This window comes from Xenopus tropicalis, chromosome 7 (genome assembly GCF_000004195.4).
Source record: "Xenopus tropicalis strain Nigerian chromosome 7, UCB_Xtro_10.0, whole genome shotgun sequence".
NCBI lineage: Eukaryota > Metazoa > Chordata > Amphibia > Anura > Pipidae > Xenopus > Xenopus tropicalis.
In genome coordinates, this window is record NC_030683.2 from 115,451,929 (window position 1) to 115,475,077 (window position 23,149).

At 38.6% G+C, this 23,149-nt stretch overlaps 1 protein-coding gene across 1 annotated transcript in view; it reads right to left on the bottom strand.

Annotated features, from left to right (window-relative positions):
* grin2d (glutamate receptor, ionotropic, N-methyl D-aspartate 2D) overlaps positions 1–23,149 on the bottom strand; it is a 133,442-nt gene that overhangs the window by 73,522 nt on the left and 36,771 nt on the right. Inside the window, exons 4-6 of the mRNA XM_031906599.1 lie at positions 20,065–20,276; positions 13,011–13,179; positions 2,720–2,873 (exon numbers count right to left, since the gene is read on the bottom strand). Of these exons, the coding sequence (XP_031762459.1) occupies positions 2,720–2,873; positions 13,011–13,179; positions 20,065–20,276 (535 nt within the window). The remainder of the gene's footprint in view (positions 1–2,719; positions 2,874–13,010; positions 13,180–20,064; positions 20,277–23,149) is intronic.

A 23,149-nucleotide genomic window follows, 5' to 3' on the forward strand; every position in this document is an offset into this window, starting at 1 on the left:
CCAGTTAATTTTTTTGTTGTAGTTCTTTAATAGGGATGCAGTGCTTATTCACCCTGTGTCCAGAGAAGATCTTTCTTTTAGAAACCCTCTTATGGATGAAGGTGAAGATTTTATCTAGATGCTTGGGTAGACAGTCCTCCAAGGAGAGCAAGCCAGTGTAGCTAACTTGTTAGTGAGGGTAGGTGGGTGCAGGGCTTGATGCACGGTTATGGTGGCCATACACATAACAATTAAGATCTTCCATGCAACCATTGGGCACAGGAAAGATCGTTCGTACCCTCCACTAACGTTCAGAGCTGAATAGTCAGATATGGAGGTAGAAATGAAAGAATTATACCTCTGTCTGATGATTCAGCACTAATCGTTTGCCTTTGCTCAAAATTTTCCACCCAAGCTGGTCAAGGAGACGACCAATATCCAAGGACTGATATCAGTTGCCTTTTCTTATGCGATACACACAACGAATATTAGTACTTGTACGGTCACCTTTAGATTACGGCAGGAATATAAGGTAAACAGAGCATTTTAGTAGCTCTAAATTATTCACAGGACAATTAGTGAAATTAGCAGACCCACTAGTAAAGAGACCCTAAGGGGTATATTTATCATGCTGTGTAAAAAGTGGAGTGAAGCATTACCAGTGATGTTGCCCAGGAACTAGTGATGGGCGAAATGTTTCGGCAGATATGGATTTGTGGCGAATTTCCGTGTTTTGCCATTGGCGGATTGTTTCACGAAACAGATGAAAAAATTAGGCGTGGAAAAATTCGGCGCACATCCAAAAATTGTCGCTGGCGTCAAAAGAATAGCTGGGCAACAAAATAATAGCTGTACGCCGAAATAATAGCCGCGGGCGATAAAAGAATAGCCGCGCAACAAAATAATAGCCGCGGGCGACAAAATAATAGCCATGCGACAAAATAATAGCCGTGGGCGACAAAATAATAGCCATGCGACAAAATAATAGCCGCGGACGACAAAAAAATAGTCGCAGGCGACTTTTTTTTGCTGCACGACATTTTCGCCATTTCGTGAATTTTTCACAGATTCGCTCATCACTACCAGGAACCAATCAGCAATTAGATTTCAACAGTTAGAAAACCAAAGCAAAGCATCTGATTGGCTGCTATGAGCAACATCGCTAGTAATGTTTTACTCCACTTTTTACCAGCATGATAAATATACCCCTAAATCTCTGATCTCTGAAATTTGCAATGAATAATTCAGACAAAATAAATAGTCAGGCAGGAATTTTTGCTTTTCGGCATTGGCGGATCTTTTAGCGTTGAGAAAAATCTGTGTTTTGCGATTTTTTCGCCGTTTTCCTTTTCTGTAAAAAGATTTGCAAAATGGCAAAAAATTTATGAAACGGCGAAAATATCGCGGATTCAATTTTTTGTCACAAGCAAATTTTTCCATGATAGTCAAAATAATTCTGCAGGCATGAATTTGAGGTGCTTTTCGCATTGACGGATTTTTTAGCATCAAAAAAAATTGTCGTTTCCCAAATTTTTCCACCATTTCGGGAATCTTTCAAAAATTTGCGAAACAGCGCATACAATTTTTTTTTTACGTCGTCAACAGCTAATTTTTTGTTGCACGCAAATTTTTCCACGGCCAATTGTGTTTAGCTGTTGACGGCGAATTTCTTTTTCACATGCCGCATTTTTCCGCGCAAATTTTGTTGCCTGTTTCACAAAAAAACTGCCAATAGCGAAAAGTGGAAAGTTGCCACAAATCCACGCCTGCAGAATTATTTCGCCCATCACTATTGATGACACGCCAGTTGTACTGTTTGGGTTATTAAGGGTAATTATTTCATTGAAAGCCATTAAAATTCACCAAAGTTTCAGTTCCAGCCTTTGGGTTCAGCTTTTAATTGATCACTGCTTTGTAGTTTTATATTATCATTAGCGCTGAGCGAATCTGTCCCATTTTGCTTCACCATAAAATTTGCAAAACGCATTTGTCATGCAATTTTTTTGTTGACGTGTCTTTTTTTGTCACCCATGTCGCACTTTTTTGACGCAACAGCGCCCTTTTTTACGCGACCGCACCCAAATTTGATGTGACCAATTTGACACGTGACAAAAATTTGTGACGGGCAGCTAATTTTTCTGCGGCTAATTTTCACGGAAGTTTTGTGAAACTATTTGCCAATGGTGAAATACGGAAATTTGCTGCGAATCCATGCCTGGCGAAAAAATTCGCTCATCACTAATTATCATCAACAACTCATAGGGGCAGATTTACTAATCCACAAACAGACCGAAAGCGTCCAAATGCGTTTTTTTCGTAATGATCGATATTTTGCGTTTTTTTCGTCGCCGTCGCGACTTTTCCGTGAATTGTCGCAATTTTTTGTTGCCGGCACGACTTTTCCGCGAATTGTTGCGAATTTTTCGTCACTGTCGCGAAAAAATCGTACTGTTGCGGCGAGTACGAAAGCGCTCAATACGAAAAAGTCGCGACAATTCGTGAAAGTCGTAACGGCTACGAAAAAGTCGCGACAATTCGCGAAAGTTGTAACGGCTACGGAAAAGTCGTGACAATTCGCGAAAGTCGTAACGGCTACGAAAAAGTTGCGACAATTCGCGAAAAAGTCGCAAAATGTTAGTTTCCAATTCGATTTTTTCCCATTCGGGATTCGTGGATTAGTAAATTAGCCCCATAGTTTGCTCTGTATTCCCTGAACAGAGAAATAAGATCACAGAATTACCTAAAAATGCAGATGGGGATACCGTGCCGTTGCTCCTGGACACCATGACACTGATCCCCGTCTCCACGAAGGGGACTGAAAAGTCAATGATCTCCGAGCGCTCCTCATTTATAGTGAGTGATCCGATGGCCATGTCGGCCCGCTGGTAAAACACCTACAAAACAGAGAAGAGAGAATGAAGCCTTCCCTACACAATAAATAAAGTTTGGCAAGTAGAATTCCACAGAGCGATTTATTCCGCAACCATTGCTTGTAAAGCAAAACTACAGTCGCTTTCCCTTTTCTGCTGCAACATCTAAAAGGAAACCATAAGATCTTCTCTAAATCATCTTTATGGCTTTTTGCCTGGACTGGGTCGTTACCTGCTAACAATATAACATCACTTGCTTTGTCTACGTGTATTTATATTTGCAATTCTGTGTTTAAATCCGCTAGGCTTGCCTTTCAAGTATATTGCACACTTCAGATTTCAGCTGTGCCATAAAACAGAATAGCTCAGAACGGCGAAACAACAAAAAATGTTACAGCAAATCCCTTAAAGAACCGATAAAATATTTAGGGGAAGCTTTTTTGATGGGGAAGTGGGGTTTATAATGTAAGTTGTTACAACAAAACATTGTGTTTATGTGGCAAAGCTGCAAAGGTGAGACACAGGGAAAAATTAAAGGGGAACTCCAGCTTCTTAATCAAAATTAATTAAAGAGCAACACACAACACAGAAACCCTTAATATACCTATCACTGTAATCTGTTCCTTCAAAAAGTATGAATAAATACCATTTTATATGCTGGGATGGGTACATGGGATGGGTACATGGGATGGGTACATGGAATGGGTACATGGGATGGGTACATGGAATGGGTACATGGGATGGGTACATGGAATGGGTACATGGGATTGGTACATGGAATGGGTACATGGGATGGGTGCATGGGCTGGGTGCATGGGCTGGGTGCATGGGATGGGTGCATGGGATGGGTGCATGGGATGGGTGCATGGGATGGGTGCATGGGATGGGTGCATGGGATGGGTGCATGGGATGGGTGCATGGGATGGGTGCATGGGATGGGTGAATGGGATGGGTGCATGGGATGGGTGCATGGGATGGGTGCATGGGATGGGTGCATGGGATGGGTACATGGGATGGGTGCATGGGATGGGTGCATGGGATGGGTGCATGGGATGGATGCATGGGATGGGTGCATGGGATGGGTGCATGGGATGGGTGCATGGGATGGGTGCATGGGATGGGTGCATGGGATGGGTACATGGGATGGGTGCATGGGATGGGTGCATGGGATGGGTGCATGGGATGGGTGCATAGGATGGATGCATGGGATGGGTGCATGGGATGGGTGAGTCCTCCAATAAGATTCAGGTATTTGTGAAAACACCATGGAACTAGGAAGTACTGTGTCGTGCCACATTATAAATGACCCCATTATATGTGTACAATAATCATAAATCAGGGCATTTTTTTCTTATACATAGTAAAATAAAAGAGAAACTTGAAATAGAACATTCTAGTCAGTGATTATACTCAGGTTATCAACATTTATTTTCTTTATCCAGCCACAGAGAGGTACGACGTGAGATTTATAAGCCTGGCATTTAAGAATCTGTTTTGAGCAGTTAAATGAACCATTGCATTGCGAGCTAATTAAATAGTGTCAGGCCATTCCTAATTACAGAAGAGGATAGTTTAACAGCTAAGGTTTTGAATCAGCGGCCCTTTGTGGAGTTTTTTTTGGTTTTATAATTAAAGAAAATTTGTCAACAGTGAAAGGTTTGCACACAGGCTTTAGTTTTACAAGTGACTGAAATGAGAAAAAACAGTGTCATTAAACTTTTTGGAGAACTTTACTTTTTGGCTGAAGGGTGAACAAAATATAATAAACATTACATGGAAATGGACATTAAGTCGAGTTAAGCCATGACAATATATGCCGGACACTAACGGGCACATTTACTAATCCACGAACGTCCGAAAGCGTCCAAATGCGTTTTTTTCGTAATGATCGCGAATTGTTGCGATTTTTCCGTCCCCGTCACGACTTGTTCGCAAATTGTCGCAACTTTTTCGTCGCCGTCGCAAAAACTTCGTATTGGTTTTTCCGGCGTTTACTATAGCGCAATACGGAAAAATTGCGATGGCGAAGAAAAAATCGCGCAAAATACGATCAAGTCGCAACGGCACCGAAAAAGTCGGGACAAATACGAAACAATTGCATCGGCGACGAAAAAAAATGCACAATTTTCATTTCCAATCCGTTTTTTTCCCATTCGGGATTCGGATTCGAGGATTAGTAAATGTGCCCCTAAAAGTTGGTGCAAGTTGAACCTTACCTATAGGGATAGAATGACATCTACAGGTATTGGATCCCTTATCCAAAAACCCATTATTCAGAAAGCTCTGAATTATGGGAAGGCCAAGGATCCCTTATCCACATTTCCCAAGCATTTTGATAATAGATAGATCCGTGAATCCGTCCCGTTTTGCTTCGGGAAAAAATTTGCGAAACTTCTGAAAAATTTGCCAAGCAGCGAAAAATTTGTGAAACACAGGTTTATATTAACATTATATTAACTTTTTTGATGCACTTACATGCCAGCAACATTTTTTGATGGGACCGCAACTTTTTTGATGCAACTGCAACTTTTTTTGGATGCAACCGCAAATTTTCCGCGGCAAAATTTAGCACCCGTTTTGCAAAAAATTTGCAGATGGCGGAATGCAGAATTTTGCTGTGAATCCATTCCTGGTGAAAAAATTTGCCCATCACTAAATACTAGTAAAGGTATGGGACCTGTTATGCAGAATGCTTGGAACCCGGGGTTTTCCAGATGAGGGATCTTTCCGTAATTTGGATCTCCATAACTTAAGTCTGCTCCATAACCATGCCATGTTTCACAGCCCAGTTTCTTCCTGGAATTATGAGCTTTATTTTCCTTTACTGGATCTGCTTAAACCCCCCCCCCCCCCCCCCCCATCTCTTAATATGTATTTTAATTGCAATAGGAACAGTGGTACAAATCCGCTCCTCCCGTTCTCGCTAAATAATGGATCTAAGAGACCCTGACATCCCTTCTCTCATCAGAAGCCGAGAACACATTTGTGTAGGAATTTACTGTTACACCATTGCAAAGGGCAAGTGTCACATATTCGCTATAGGCAGGAAACCAGTCATTATTAGTGTCTAATAAAGGTTTTTATTCTAAAGATCTCTGATGGCTGATGGCCACTAACTCCTTTATACAGCCGTGACTCCATGATAAGAGATTATTAGTTGCCTAATGTTACATTTTTTGGTCATTTTTGTACAATTCTAGTGACCTTTTCAGTCTTTTCAACCGACTCTACGTTTGACTTTAGGACTGTACAGATTTGACAGGGACAACTTCTTGCATTAAACTCAATTGGTGTCGCTTTTTCATATCATGTTCAACTTCAATTCAACTCTTTTTTTTCTATTTTTGACTTTACTTGCAGTCTATTGAAAAAAAAAAAAACCAATGTAGGGGTGGCACAACTGAGCATTCATGGCTTCTGTACTAGAGATGTAGCGAACTGTTTGCCGGCGAACTAATTCGCGCGAACATCGGGTGTTCGCGTTCGCGCAAATTTGCGGACTTTTGCCGATGTTCGCCACTTTGGGTTCCCCGCGTTTTTTTTTGGCGCCGCGTTTTTTCGCCTTGGTTTTTCCGCCGCGTTTTTCCGCTTCGTTTTATCGCCTATGCATATACATAGGAATAGCTTGCGGGTTTTTTTGGCATATTTTTTGGCGTTTTTTTTACAAAGTATTTTTCAGAGAAATTTTTGCCCTTGATCCCCCTCCTGCATGCCACTGTCCAGGTCGTGGCACCCTTTAAACAACTTTAAAATCAGTTTTCTGGCCAGAAATGGCTTTTCTAGGTTTTAAAGTTCGCCTTCCCATTGAAGTCTATGGGGTTCGCAAAGTTTTGGCGCAAGTCCACGAACGGGTTCGCGAACATTTTCGGCGATGTTCGCTACATCACTATTCTGTACTATGATCAAGTTTCTCTTCCTGTTCCAATATTTATTAAAGGCCCCTCATAACTAGCATACAGATACATAAAACTATTGTTATTCTGAACCACAACCACTTAGAACAACGTAGAAGCTTATCCCTTATTATGACATTTACTAGTATCTGTAGGGCCATGAAGGCCATCAAAATGGAACCTCGTCCACTGTGCCCCCCCCCCAAGTTGTCCATCTCCAGAATATATATAAATCTATGAGACAAGGTTCATACTAAGCACTATATGCACATTATGTACACGTTAACTGTTCTGTCTTTTGTACCCCTTTATTCTGTAAAGCGCCGCGTAAACTGATGGCACTATATAAATAATAATAATTAGTGTTGAGTGAAACTGTCCCGTTTCGCTTCTGTGAAAAATTTGCGAAATGGCGAAAATGACGCACGCCAAAAAAAAAATTAACGCCCATGAATATTCTTTTAACATGCGACTATCCTATTGTCGCCCGCAACTATTCTTTTGACATGTGACTATCCTTTTGTTGCCCGCAACTATTCTTTTGACATGTGACTATCCTTTTTTTGCCCGCAACTATTCTTTTGACATGTGACTATTCTTTTGACGCTCGCGACTATTCTTTTGACGCCCGCGACTATTCTTTTGACACCCGTGACTATCCTTTTGACGCGCGACTATTCTTTTGATGAGCGACTATTCTTTTGATGAGCGACTATTCTTTTGTCGCCCGCAACTATTCTTTTGACACCCGCGACTATTCTTTTGAAGCTCGACTATTCTTTTGACGCTCGACTATTCTTTTGTTGCCCGCGACTATTCTTTTGACGGGGGCGACAATTTTTGGACACGCTGAGAATATTCTTTTAACTTGCGACTATCCTTTTGTCGCCCGCAACTATTCTTTTGACATGTGACTATCCTTTGGTTGCCTGCAACTATTCTTTTGACATGTGACTATACTTTTGTTGCCCGCAACTATTCTTTTGACATGTGACTATTCTTTTGACGCCCGCGACTATCCTTTTGACGCGCGACTATTCTTTTGACGCAGGACTATTCTTTTGATGAGGGACTATTCTTTTGATGAGCGACTATTCTTTTGAAGCTCGACTATTCTTTTGACACCCGCGACTATTCTTTTGTCGCCCGCGACTATTCTTTTGACGGGGGCGACAATTTTTGGACACGCTGAGAATTTTTCCACGGCAATTTTTTCATCCGTTTCGCGAAACAATCCACCAATAGAGCAACGCGGAAATTCGCCGCAAATCCATGCCTGGTGAAACATTTCGCCCATCACTAATAATAATAATTATCATGGCAATTATATTAATATTCTTCAGTGGCTCAACACACACTTACTTACTCTAGAATTTCAAATTTTTTAAATTTTTTAAACTCGACAACTTATTTTCTCGAATGTCTAACATTTACTAAAAAAATCCAATAGGAAAGGTAAATGCGAGAAAAAGTCGCAAAAAAACAAAACATTTTGGAGTTATTGCTAGTGATAAGTGGATCTGTCCCATGTCCATTTTGACCCAACCATGCAACTGGGACTTGTTCGCGAAACAATTTGCCAATGGCAAAATGCGGAAATTCGCTGTGAATCCATGCCTAGTTGACACTAGTTGTTGCTCCAGAACCATGACTTTTTAAAATTGTCGCACAAAAACCAGCATCAAAAACCCGAAAACTCTAACGTTTCGAGACAAAAGAAGGATCTTGCAGGAAAGTGAAGGGACATCTACCATTGACTTCTACATCATCTCAGCAAGTTTCAACTGGTGAATTGTTGGATTTGGTTTTAGTGTTCTTTTTTAACCATGATTAAACTCACTTTCTCTAAAACCACGAATGCCAAGTGATTTTTTAATACAGCCTTTTAAAAAACACACAAAAAAATAGGAAGATTTTAAAAATATATATATATTTTTCATGTTTTTCCGAAAACCTTTTAATAACACAAAGTAAAAGTCTTCCTACTGGAAATAGGACAGACACCCATTGACTTCTACATAACCTTTACAGGCTTTAGATGTCAAGGTTTTACTTTAAAGCATAATAAATTACGTAAAAATTAGGTATCTCTTATCTTGTCACACCAAATCATCTCAAATTTTCAGACAGGTCTCACTTTAAATGGGTCACTTCTTTTTCTTTTTTTACCTTTCTCATCTTTTTTTTAGATGAGATTCAAACTTTCCTCCAATCTGTGTCCAACTACAGAATAAATTGAAATGATTTATCGAACTGATTTTAGTCTAAAGCAGTGTAAGCCACAGAACAGACTGGGGAGCATACGAATCCTTCGGAGGGCCACGACAAGCTTGTGGGCCTCTAGCTGGACAGCCATAGTCTAAAGTAGTGGTCCCCAACCAGTAGCTCGGGGGCAACATGTTGATCACCAACTCCTTGGATGTTGCTCCCAGTGGCCTCAAAGCAGGTCTTCATTTTTGAGTTTCTAACTTGGAGGCAAGTTATGGAGGCATAAACACCATGGGTACTACCAAACAGAGCCTCCTGTAGTCTGCCTCTCCACATTGGCGCTACAAAATAACCAATTACAGCCTGTTTTGGCCACCCCCAATAACTTTTCTAATGCTTGTGTTGCTCCTCAACTTTTTTTATATTTAAATGTTGCTCATGGGTTAAAAAGGTTGGGGACTTTTTAACCCATGACTTTTATATCCTGAATAATGTTTACCGTATATACTCGAGTATAAGCCGAGTTTTTCAGCACAAATAATGTGCTGAAAAAGTAACCCTCGACTTATACTCAAGTATATACGGTAATCATTTTTAAAAAAAAAAAGAGTTTGGAATAATATTTTGACTGCAATGTCTCCCCCATTTCTTATTTTATCTTTTTCTTGGGAAACACTTGCTGTTTCACATTTAAGCAACTTGTGGTAATTATCTGTATGTTAAGGCAACAGTAAATGTAAGCACAATCAAGAATTCATTTCAAGGTCTCATAATGCTTTCCCTCTGCCTAGTATTCTCAAATTATTTCTGCCTTCGTTAGACAAGGACGATGGGGTGCATTATGGGGATCTTGATTAGATGTGTCTCCAGACAAGGTTGTGCTGGATGGTGGCTGTACTATGTGCCATCTTTCAATAATTTAGATCTCCATACTTTAAGACTACTAAAAAATCATTTAAATATGAATTAGGATTGTTTTGCCAACAATAGGGGCTAATTACTGTATAGTGTACTGTATACCACGTCTTAGTTAGGATCATTTACTAGGTACTGTTTTATTATTACAGAGAAAAGGGAATCATTTAACCATGAAATAAACCCAATAGGGCTGTTCTGCCCCCAATAAGGGGTAATTATATCTTAGTTGGGATCAAGTACAGGTACTGTTTTATTATTACAGAGAAAAGGGAATCATTTAACCATTAAATAAACCCAATAGGGCTGTTCTGCCCCAATAAGGGGTAATTATATCTTAGTTGGGATCAAGTACAGGTACTGTTTTATTATTACAGAGAAAAGGGAATCATTTAACCATTAAATAAACCCAATAGGGCTGTTCTGCCCCCAATAAGGGGTAATTATATCTTAGTTGGGATCAAGTACAGGTACTGTTTTATTATTACAGAGAAAAGGGAATCATTTAACCATGAAATAAACCCAATAGGGCTGTTCTGCCCCCAATAAGGGGTATTTATATCTTAGTTAGGACCATTTACAAGGTACTGTTATTATTACAGAGAAAAAGGAAATAATAATGGAGTCTATGGGAGATGGTCTTCCTCTAATTCGGGATAATAGTTTTCTGGATAATGGATTCCATACCTGTACTAACTAGTGATGAGTAGCGATGAGCGAATTTTTTCGCCAGGCATCGATTAGCAGCAAATTTCCGCATTTTACCATTGGCGAATTGTTTTTGCGAAACTTCTGTGAAAATTCACAGCTGAAAAATTTGACATGTGGAATTTTTTGTCGCGCGTCAAATTGCGTGCGGCCGTGTCAAAAGAAAAGACGCGGTCACGGCAAAAAAAAGGCACAGTCGCCTTGCGTGTGCTTATTTATGAAAAAACTTGAAAACTTCATTGTTTAGAAATATTAAATTACATTCTTCCCTTCCATCTTAATGAGACTACCGAATTTAGTTTAATTAGTTTGGAAAATTCACATTGAAAAATTCCTAAATCTTAAAAATTAAAAAAGTGTTGGAAACTGAAATTTGAGGTAAAATTTGAATGTGTTGCTTAAAGTGCTAACATCATCTACCATACATCTGATTTATAGGTAATTATCACTTCCTCTGGCAACTTTAATACCTTTATTATTTCACTGGTGTAAGGGGAAGTACCAAACTAGAAGACCTGAATTTCTGCATTCTCTATACCAATGATCCCCAACCAGTGGCTCAGGGGCAACATGTTGCTCCCCAACCCCTTGGATGTTGCTCCTAGTGTCCCCAGGGAGTTATTTTTGAATTTCTGGTACGAAGGCAAGTTTTAGTTGCATAAAACCCAGTATAGAGCCAAACAGAGCCTTCTGTAGGCTGCCAGTCCACACAGGGGCTATTATGTAGCCACTTATAACTCTTATTTGCACCCCCAGGAACCTTTTTCATGCTTGTGTTGCTCCCCAACACTTTTTTCATTTAAATGTGTCTCACGGGGAGACTATACTATGGGGCACATTTACTAATCCACGAACGTCCGAAAAGCGTCCGAATGCGTTTTTTTCGTAACGATCGATATTTTGCGATTTTTTTCGCGCGTTCAATACAAAAAAGTCGCGACAATTCGTGAAAGTCGTACTGGCTATGAAAAAGTCGCGACAATTCACGAAAGTCATAATGGCTATGCAAAAGTCGCGACAATTCACAAAATTTAAAATGGCTATGAACAAGTCGCGACAATTTGCGCAAGTCGTAACGGTTACGAAAAAGTCGCGACAATTTACGAAAAAATCGTAACGGCGACAAAAAAATTGCAAAAAATACGAAAAAGTCGCAAAATGTTCGTTTTCCAATCCGAATTTTTCTCATTCGGATTCGTGGATTAGTAAATCAGCCCCTATGAGTGGTATAAGACTGAATCTAGATTTACTGTACTTTACCCTCTCTATTTGCCATTGCCTAAGCCTTACCTATTTTTTTTTATTTTATTTTTTTTAAATCCTGTCCTGCTTTGGCTGTGGAGTAGAGACCTATCTAGGGTAGCTGGCATTATGATAGACACAACACAACAACTTATGGGCTTATTTATCAATTTTGAGTTTCTGATTCGAATAAACCCACATTTCAACTGCTTGCTTATTTAGTAATGAGGAAAACTATTTTTTATAAAAAAAAACTTGAACATCTAGAATTTGCAAGTTTGCAAAAAAAAAAATCTCTTGCAAGCTTTTAGATGCTAAAGTTTTACATTTGTGTTTTCAGATTTTTTCACGAATTGTGCAAGTTTTAGTGCTACAAAAATTGAATTGTGAAAAAAAACATCAAATTGAGCATTGATAAGTCTCCCCCTTGGTTTTATACAGCTTTTATGAAGGCTATTAAGTTATAAACAGCTTATTTTATTTTAGTCCCATCTGTTTGTGGTGCAGTATAAATTCTCTAAACTCCCACTGCATTTTAGCCCTAGTTAAAGCCATTAAATCCAATCTTCAGCCACTCAAGCCACATTATTTTTCCTGCAGTACATAATATCTAAATATAAGCCTAATAGGAGAAGGTTATTAAATCCTGCCTGTGGCCCAATCCCTAGATCATTTTTAAATGAGTGACAGAAAGAAATAGTGGACATTAATATATGAAACTCTTTAAGTTCCTCACCTTTTGCCTCATTTCGCTATACCAAAAATTTAGCAAAACTGCCAAAAAATGTTTATATATATATTTTTTTAATGTAGGTGAGTGTACAGAGTATGTAGAGTGTGTAGGTCGGTATGGGTCTATGTGTGGGTGTTGGAGTTTCCTTGGAAGGGATGAACTTGACTTTGGTCTTTTTTCAACCCAACTTAACTACGTACCTATGTAAGTGAAGATACTCTCAGAAAGCTGGATAACAATAGTTTTAATATTTATTATCCTTAACCCTTGCAAAAACAAAAGTGTCATTCTGTCTACAGTGTTTACATGAACTGATTCAATGCATTTACACAGTAGATTCTACCCAAAAGTTCCCTTTGATCCCCGCCAGCAGCCATAGTTTTACATAACCTCTAACTAATGGAATACACTATTGCATGACTTCAATGTTTACAAGCCCAAATACACTGATCCAACTCTTACCTCCCCAATCATGCCATTCCACACACCGTCAATCTTTTTTCCATGCTTTCCATTGGTCACTAGATAGAGATCGTAAGTAAATCCAATGGTCTTAGAAAGCCGTTTCAGTATATCAATGCAGAAACCCTTACAGCACTGTTTGACGAAAATGATGGGATCTGTCAAGTGGCTGCACAAGAAAAAGAAAAAAAGAATGTGAAAATACATATTATTGACTTTTTATGTCCATAAGGTTTTGCTTACAGAAATGTTATTATTAGTGATGAGCAAATCTGTTCCGTTTTGCTTCACCGTAAAATTTGCAAATCTTTCGAAAGATCTGCGAAATGGCGAAAATGTCATGCGGCAAAAAAAATTGTCGCTCACAGCTATTATTTTGTCGCGAGCGGCTATTATTTTGTCACACAGCTATTATTTTGCGCCCACGACTATTCTTTTTTTGACACGGGCGACAATTTTTGGACGTGCAGCAAATTTTTTCATCCGTTTCGCGAAACAATCCGCCAGTGGCGAAATGTGGAAATTCGCCGCAAATCCATGCCTGCCAAAATATTTCGCCCATCACTAGTTATTATTCAATTCATATAGTTATGAATTGGCTAATAGTGATGAGTAAATTTCTCTTGTTTCGCCGAAAAATTTGTAAAATTGTGAAAAGATCTTTGAAAAGATTCGCGAAACAGCAAAAAATTTGTAAAACAGCAAAAACGTTGCGTGTCAGAAAAAATTAGTCATGTGTGCATTTTTTTTATGTGGGTGACAATTTTTTTTGATGCAGATGACAATTTTCCGTCCTGCGGCGAATTTTCCCACAGCAAATTATGTTGCCCATTTCGGGAAAACCATGTGCATCAAAAAAGTCAATGTGCATTTTGCACATTTTTCGCCATTTCACAAATTTTTTGGCAAAGCAAAATTGAAAAGACTTGCTCATCACTAGATCTTTTAAATGTATTACAAACTGGAACAACTGGAACAAGTGATTTTAATGTAATATACAGACATCAATGTGGTCATAACTAATGATGAGAGAAATTGGTCAGCAGGTATGGATTCACAGTGAAATTTTGAAAATTCCCCAAAGCCACCAGAAATTTTGCTGCAAAAAATTGCTGTGAAAAAAACGCAAATTGACTACAATGCTTTTTGAGAATGTTTTCTGTTTTGTTAGTTTTCACGCTGTTTTGCTAATTCTCTGGCAAAGTGAAACAGATTCACTTATTACTAGTTGCATCATCCTATATGTTGCACTCCAAAGAAAAATTAAACAGTAAAAACTGTAATGATATAGAAACCTTGATTATTGCATAAAGTAATATTGATGGCAAAGCAACTTGATTTTAATTAATAAATGTATTAGTAGACTTTAGGTGGTGATCCAACTTATGGTAAGTCCTTATATACAGAAAACCCCAGGTCCCAAGCATTTACATAAAAAATACTATTGTATTTATCACTTGATTTTAGTGCCATGTTTTACAGGAAGAAATCAGTGATCCCAACCAGTGGCTCATGGGCAACATGTTGCTCCCCAACCCCTTGGATGTTGCTCCCAGTGCCCCCAAACCAGGTAGTTATTTTTGAATTCCTGACTTGGGGGCAAGTTTTGATTGAATAAAAAGCAAGTATAATGCCAAACAAAGCCTTTTGTCAGTCCACATAAGGCTACCAATTAGCCAATCATAGTCCTTATTTGGCACCACAGGGCTTTATTCGTGCTGATGTTGATCCCCAACTCTTTTTACATTTGAATGTGGCTCACTGGTAAAAAGGGATGGAGACCCCTGATATAAAGGATTAAATTAGTATGTAACTTGGCCAGTAATATTGCTTCAGCCCTTAGTGGCATTGGAACCATTCTGTCTGCTAAATCTACACCTTTCAGTATGGAAGCACCGTGTACCACCTGTGTGTATTTACTCTCCGTGGTATCATACAACCCAGAATGGTGATTAGAACACAGGGATGAAATAGCACCTTTTTTCTGAAGGATGAGTGTGAAAGGACAATGGCCAATCTAGGACTTGGAAGCAACTTGAAACAATGGGCTCTGAAATTCATTATGGCAAATTCAAACCCCCTTAAGAAAAAGGAATCATCTTTAACTACCTGGAAACCAACACTTCACCTACTAATGTGTTTTGGACTCTTATGGAACAATCAGCCCCAGTGGATTTGTGTAACCTGAAGAAACAATATGATAGTGGACTGCAGTATAGTAGCATACCTATGGCTTGGCCAGACATGGACTATCTTTGGGACACTCTAGGTAAGTCTTGCCAGTTGATGGTGCTGTTATGAACCTGTATCTCAAAATGTCACCAAAATCATGTGCCAATTGCTGATTGAAATAACTTACCGTAATATATCCCTTACCTCTAACTTCCCTTGCCTGATAAATATACCTTTGCACTAAATATGCCAGGACACCAGGGGAATAAGTCACTTTCCCAGGGTCACAGGATGGACTTGTGCCATAAGAAATCAAACCATGGTCTCTGCATCAAACGCTGATTATTTAAACTTTGGGCCACCTACTCTTCTTCTATATGTCACAGAAATTAAAAAATGGTTGGTCTGTCTTTATGCATTCCTATGTGGGATAAAACCCTGCATGCGTGTGCAACTATTTCTTTATTTCTGGTTACTTTTAAGGATACAAAATGGATGTGGTTTATAGTATCTCAGTCTACCTGGGAACTTTTTGTGCAGACTTCTTGCTGACACAATTCCCTTCCTAATGTGTTTTGTGAAGAGTTGTATGAGGAATGGTTATTATCTTGCTGTATTACTTTTTCAGTTTTATTGGTTTATCAAATGAGAACAGTCATACCCAGACACCAAATCAAAAGGCAAAATAATGGATACGGGAATAAGGAGTTAAAGAAAATCACTAGACTAAGAAATAGGAACATAGGCAATATTGTTATCAAGAGAATGTCTTTTTCTTCCCATTATCATGGGGTGTCTACTAGGAACAGACTCTTTCTTTGCCTACTTTGTCTCTGTAACAGCAGGGAAAATAATCTGTGACCTTTTCTCTCTTAGCAAAGATGTGAGTTAAATTGTTTGAGTCATGAAAATGAAGAATGGAAAAGGAGTTTTCATACATTTGTGACTGCTCAGATAAAATATATAGAGTGTCTTGTTCCAGACGTCGTTCCAGGCTGTGCGCAGATAAGGTTATGGTTCAGAAGACGAGACAGGATAAAAATGGTAATGTCCTCCCGGTGGCCTAATTCTAGTTGGTAAAATGTGATTGAATAAATCAGAAAGCTGAGTGTATATGTAGTTAATATAAACAATATGAACTAAGAAAACAGCAGAGTAAAGGTCAGACCCTCTCTATGTAAGTGGTAGATTAGAGTACGTGTTCTATTATAGGGAAGAATTCCAACATTTGCCTACATTCACCATGTTACGATAAGGCATGAAGTGATTAAGCATTAGGAATAAAGATGTATACAGAAAAAATGTTAATATGTAATTAACTAGAGTTTACATTACTGATTTAATCTTTTAAAAAGAGTTTTTATTCCTAACCCATTAATAAGATCGCTCTGGTCAATGTTTTCTATTATACAGCAGTGCTCAAAAGAAGGAGAACTCGAGAAGAAAATGTGGAACAGAGGAGAGAAAGAGGAAAGTAGAAGAGACTTCCCTATAGATTGTAAGCTCTTTTGGACAGAGCTCTGCTCACACTTATATTATTATTATTATTATTATTATTATTATTATTATTATTATTATTATTATTATTATTATTATTATTATTATTATTATTATTATTATTATTAATAATAATAATAATAATAATAATAATAATCAGAAGAGCAGCACCATAATGTCCAGAGGCTTTATTTCCTAAATGTATCCCACTAATATAAATAGACTGCAGTCTAAACTAGTGTAAAATTATGGTTTATGGTTAATAAAATAAAAAGTCAAGCTTAAATAACATAGAATTTTTGCAACTTTCCTTTCTTCTTACTTTTCTTTTCTCTATCCTTTCTTTACTGTACATGTTATTGTATCAATCTTTATTTGCTAACCTTGGACAAATATATAGATTGTAAGCTCTACGGGGCAGGGACCTCCTTCCTCTTGTGTCCTCGACTCTTAACTTATTGCAACTGTATTTATCTTGTATCTATCTGTATTTATTGTTATACTTTGCATTTATCTATTATTATCTTAATAACCCCCTGTCTGTATTAATGTATTCTACTGTACAGCGCTGTGTACATAAGTAGCGCTTTATAAATAAAGATATACATACATACATACATACAAATATAAATTAAAAAATAAATGTTGAATTTGATTGTTGATAAATGACCGTCCTTAGTTTGGGTTGAATAAAGAAACTGCCAGCATCACTGACCCCATGTATAAATCAAGTCTTTATATATGAAGGAATATAAAAGGCAATCCCAGCAGTGATATCTGCCCAGTGTGGACCACGGCAGCCCAGACCCGAACCCCCCAGGGCGGTCCCACAATCCACCGGTCTTGATCCCCCGACGTGCCACAGGTGAGTTTCATTTAGGCACGCTTGGGGTAGGGGGCTCCTGCGGGGGGGGGGGGCCTACACCCCCCAGTTCAATCCTGTATCTGCCTATAGGTCTAAAGTTAGCCATACACCTTCAGATCCGCCCGCTTGGCAATGTCGCCAAGTGAGTGGATCTTCTCCTTATATCCCCCACCTACGGGTGGGCGATATCGGGAGAATCCAGGCTAATTCGGTCATTTGGCCCTGGGGCCAAACTATCGAATTATAACGATGGGTATAGGCAAAGTCGGTTTGGGGACCGCATCAACGAGCTGATGCGGTCCCCAATTCGACTAAATTTTTTAACCTGCCCGATCGATATCTGTCCAATTTCAGGCAAAATGTCGGTCAGGCAGGCCCACTTTCCTGCCCCTACATGGGCCTATAAGCTGCTGAATCGGTCTAAGGGACTGATATCGGCAGCTAGAATCCGCCCGTGTATGGGGACCTTAAGGCTAAGCACCCAGCCCCCACGTCTGCTTTGGTGAATGGAAATGCAACTTCATTTGAAACTACATGAATCCTCCAGCTTTGGGAATCTGGCACATACAATTGCCCACACTGAAGATCATTGTACGCCTATAATCCTTCTTATTTACTACTTATGATTTTGCCATTTAAGCACTGCCGTGACTTTTACTTTCTGCACCGACATTCAGAAGATATTGCAGCTTAAATCATTTGTCGGTCTCCTCACTGAAGTCAGTGTAAATGTGGGATGTTGTTATAAATTTTAAATATTACATAGTTAATGTCTGCAGTGTTTAATGATCCTACTGTAGAACCAGCCCCTCCAGCAGGAAGGAAAACAAAAGAAAGAGCTGTAGAGAATAAAAAGGACAAATTTGGAAGCCATATCGCTATAGACTTTACTGCCCTTTTTTTCATATATACTGTATATACATTTTCCAGGGAACAACGCAAATGATTATTTTCTAACCTCTCCTGAATAATTTAAGTACAGGTATTGGACCTGTTATCCAGAATGCTTGGGACCTGAGGTTTTCCGCATAAGGGATCTTTCTGTAAGTTAGATCTCCATACCTTAAGTCTAATAAAAAATCATTTAACCATGAAATAAACCCAATAGGGCTGTTCTGCCCCCAATAAGGGGTAATTATATCTTAGTTGGGATCAAGTACAGGTACTGTTTTATTATTACAGAGAAAAGGGAATCATTTAACCATGAAATAAACCCAATAGGGCTGTTCTGCCCCCAATAAGGGGTAATTATATCTTAGTTGGGATCAACTACAGGTACTGTTTTATTATTACAGAGAAAAGGGAATCATTTAAACATGAAATAAACCCAATAGGGCTGTTCTGCCCCAATAAGGGGTAATTATATCTTAGTTGGGATCAAGTACAGGTACTGTTTTATTATTACAGAGAAAAGGGAATAATTTAACCATGAAATAAACCCAATAGGGCTGTTCTGCCCCAATAAGGGGTAATTATATCTTAGTTGGGATCAAGTACAGGTACTGTTTTATTATTACAGAGAATAGGAAATCATTTTTAAAAATTCAAATTATTTGCCTATAATGGAGTCTATGGGAGATAGCCTTTCCATAATTCAGAACTTTCTGGATAACGGGTTTCTGGATAACAGGTTTCTGGATAACGGATCCCAAACCTGTATATTAATCTTATGATCTATGATCCCAGGGGGTGGCCCTTAATTCTTAAAATGCCAATTTTCTATTTAGGAATACCCAATGGCACATACTATTAAAAAAAGTATTTATACTCCTGAGCTCTGGTACATTGCATTTTGCTTATTGATCCATATGACCTTCTCTTATACAGGGTTAATGTTTACACTCACATGCTCTATACAGTGCAAAAGTAAGTATATTATTCCATTGCAAGTGTATAAAAATAAGGAATATATGCATATTATTACCCAACATTCCTGGTAGTGGTAAGTAAAATCATGTGGGCAGGTTTGGCCAACATATTGTCTGTGTGGGTTGCAGTCAGGTTGGGGGACACATATATAACAAGGCCCTTCATTGCTTGTGATTTTCACTTAATTCCCCTTCATCTATGTATACATAACCAGAACTGGCATTTTGCCATTCACCTAAGGAAAAAAAAATGTTTGGGACCTAGAGGTTTTCTATATATGGGTTGTTTTTGTAATTTGGATCTCCCTAACTTAAATCTGCTAAATACCATTTAATGATTAAATAAACCCAATAGGAACATGGTGCCAACAATATGCAGTTTAGTGACCATCAAGTACAGAGTACTCTTTTATTATTAGAGTCATTATTATAATAATTATTATTATTATTATATTACAAAAAACATTTTTTACAAATCAGAACTAATGGCTTTCCATTATTTTAGAGCTTTCAGAATAATGGTTTTCCTGTAATGCCTTACATTGTGCAGACCATTCTAAAGAAGTAGATGCAGAATATTTTTATGCATAGTTATACTGAAATCTAAAGCAAATGGTGTAGGTATTAATGATGTAGATATTAGATACTGTACTTGTCAGTTCTGTTAAGTTGTTTGCGACAGGGTACAGAATCCCGGATGCAGGTGCCTGTTGCTGGGTCCACGCCTTCGACGATAACAAAGGGACGTTCCTCTAGGGTAGCGACAGTGAGATGCTGGTCATCGTCCACTGGTTGCAGGAACTTCCCATAACGGGACCACACGGGGTATTTCATGCGTAGATCTCCATGCTCCCAGATTCCAACCTAGGTCCAAGCAGAGTCTTTCATTAAATAATGGAATTTAATATTCTATAAGCTCTTCACTTACGGGTGGCCTCCAAAAACAGTAGAGAATACATGAATGAAATGTAAGAATTGGTTAAACCCCAAGGATTTGCCCCATGTCCAGAGAGTGTTCTAATTAAAGCTCATAACAATTCTATTCTTCCTGCTTACTAATTAAAATTCCAGCAGGCAAGGAGGGTTTCATTGGGAGAAAAACAAAATATACTAATAAAACCTAAAATGCTGATTCCATGTTGGAAAACTGGGCAGCTAATTGGAAAATGAGGTTCAATGTGGACAAGTGCAAAGTTATGCCCTTTGGTAGAAATAATATAAACGCAAACTATCTACTGAATGGTAGTTTGTTGGGGGAATCCTTAATGGAGAAGGATCTAGGGGTTTTTGTAGATAAAAAGTGGCAGTGTCATTCTGTGGCTACTAAAGCAAATAAAGTGCTGTCTTGTATAAAAAAGGGCATTGACTCAAGGGATGAAAACATAATTTTGCCTCTTTATAGGTCCCTGGTAAGGCCTCACCTTGAGTATGCAGTGCAGTTTTGGGCTCCAGTCCTTAAGAAGGATATTAATGAGCTGGAGAGAGTGCAGAGACTGCAACTAAACTGGTAAAGGGGATGGAAGGGTTAAACTATGAGGTTAGACTGTCAGGGTTGGGGTTGTTTTCTCTGGAAAAAAGGTGCTTGCGAGGGGACATGATTACTCTGTACAAGTACATTAGAGGGGATTATAGGCAGATGGGGGATGTTCTTTATTCCCATAAAAACAATCAGCGCACCAGAGGCCCCCCCCTTTAGATTAGAGGAAAGGAGCTTCCATTTGAAGCAGCGTAGGGGGTTCCTCACGGTGAGGGCAGTGAGGTTGGGGAATGCCCTTCCTAGTGATGGGGTAATGGCAGATTCTGTTAATGCCTATAAGAGGGGCCTGGATGAGTTCTTGATCAATCAGAATATCCAAGGCTATTGTGATACTAATATCTACAGTTAGTACTAGTGGTTGTATATATAGTTTATGTATGTGAGTGTATAGATAGGTAAGTATAGGTGTGTGTGCTGGGTTTACTTGGAAGGGTTGAACTTGATGGACTTGATTTTTTTTAACCCTATGTAACTATGTAACTATGTAACTATGTATATATAATATCATATCATTCAAAATGTTCTGTATTTCTCTGTTTTTGTTATGTAGAATTGTGGAATGCATCTCAGGCAAAATATGGAGGAATCTTCTGGCAATGATTCATGTTGGATAACCTTGACAGATCATCAACCATAAAATTACGCGAATTTCGCAGCAAAACCATGCCTACAGAAAAATGTTGCTCATCACTACTTATCTTAACTGTAATTTGTGCCTTATATAGAAAGAATGGTCCTTATTAGACACCACACTGGTTGAACACCCTATCCATGCTTGGAAAGAAGGCACAAATAATGTGGTTTTGCTTGAAAATGAGAGGTTTGGGGAAGATCATGGGCAAACCTATGCTTAGAAGGGAATGGTCTTGATCTAAGATGTTTCTGATGTTGGCAACTATGTTGATATTTAATATGTAATACAATATGAAAGCTCATTATCTTTATATGTAAGATAACAAAACAGTAGGGCGTGGCAGAGATGAAAAACACGTTGCTTTTCGTATTATTGTTTTGGACACTTGTGAAAATCATAGTTACAAAATCAATCTATCATCATTATGAGCAGCAAGTCAATTACCTTAATAACAAAATGCAGACAAGTTCATTAGCAAGCTGTCTTTTATTTTAAAAGCACCGTATAAAAAGTTAAATGCTATTCAACATTAATTAATGATCATTTTAAAGTCTTGCGTTAAGGCATGTATAACGTATTCTTGCGCGACTCAAGGGTATTACAAGTTTAATCCAAAGCTGTAGCTCATGAGCTAATAGTGTTTCTTGTGAAGACACACAGAGCTACTAGTAGCAGCTACTTGTCATGGCTACAGAAATAGACAATGCTGATCATTTACTGATAATTGTCTTTACCTGTGTTTTAGCAGAGGCAATTCTCTGTATTGTCTATGATTTTCTGGTATTTAGTAGCCGTGATAAGTAGCTGCTACTAAGTAGCTCTGTGTGTCTTTACCCTAAAGATTTGGCTATCCAGTCCATACTATTTCCAACCCTGTAAGAGTTCAAACAATTATGTCTTGTTCCATCACACTACTGTGTACTACAGTGTGTCTGCTTCTCACAGTAAAGGTCTGTCCAAACATCTATCCAGTGATGGGATTTTACCAGCCAAGGGTGTCCCCACTACAGGTGGGAGTCTTGCTTTCTTAAATTGTCTTTAGCCTATGGAGCATTTACCCAACTCACAGCTTGCATTTTAAAGGAGAAAGAAAGGTAAAAACTAAGTAAGCTTGAACAGAAACACTGCACTGAGTTCTCTTTCAAAAGAAACAGGATTTCTTGTTTGTTTGTTTTCCTGTGCCAGAGACATGCAGCTCTCTCCTCTCTATTCTCTTCTGCTCCCCCCTCCCTCAAGAATGCTAAGAACTCCCGCCCCCCCTTAGGAATGTGGATCTGAGCCAATCAGCAGGAAGCTTCCTCATAGTCTAACAAACTGAGCATGTACATCGGTCTTGGTCTTGGTGCAGGAGTGAGGCATTATGGGAACTTTCTTTACAGAGCTCAGTTTTTTTTTTCCTATATGGCTTCTGATCATCTGAACGGGAGAAATATGGGGAGACTTAAGGGCACTATTGAGAAAACTGAAGGTATGCCTGCAGCTTGAGATTAACTCTTTATTAGGCTTTCCTTCTCCTTGAAAATTAAGTTTAAATCATATTTAAAATACATAGATACTGTATATACC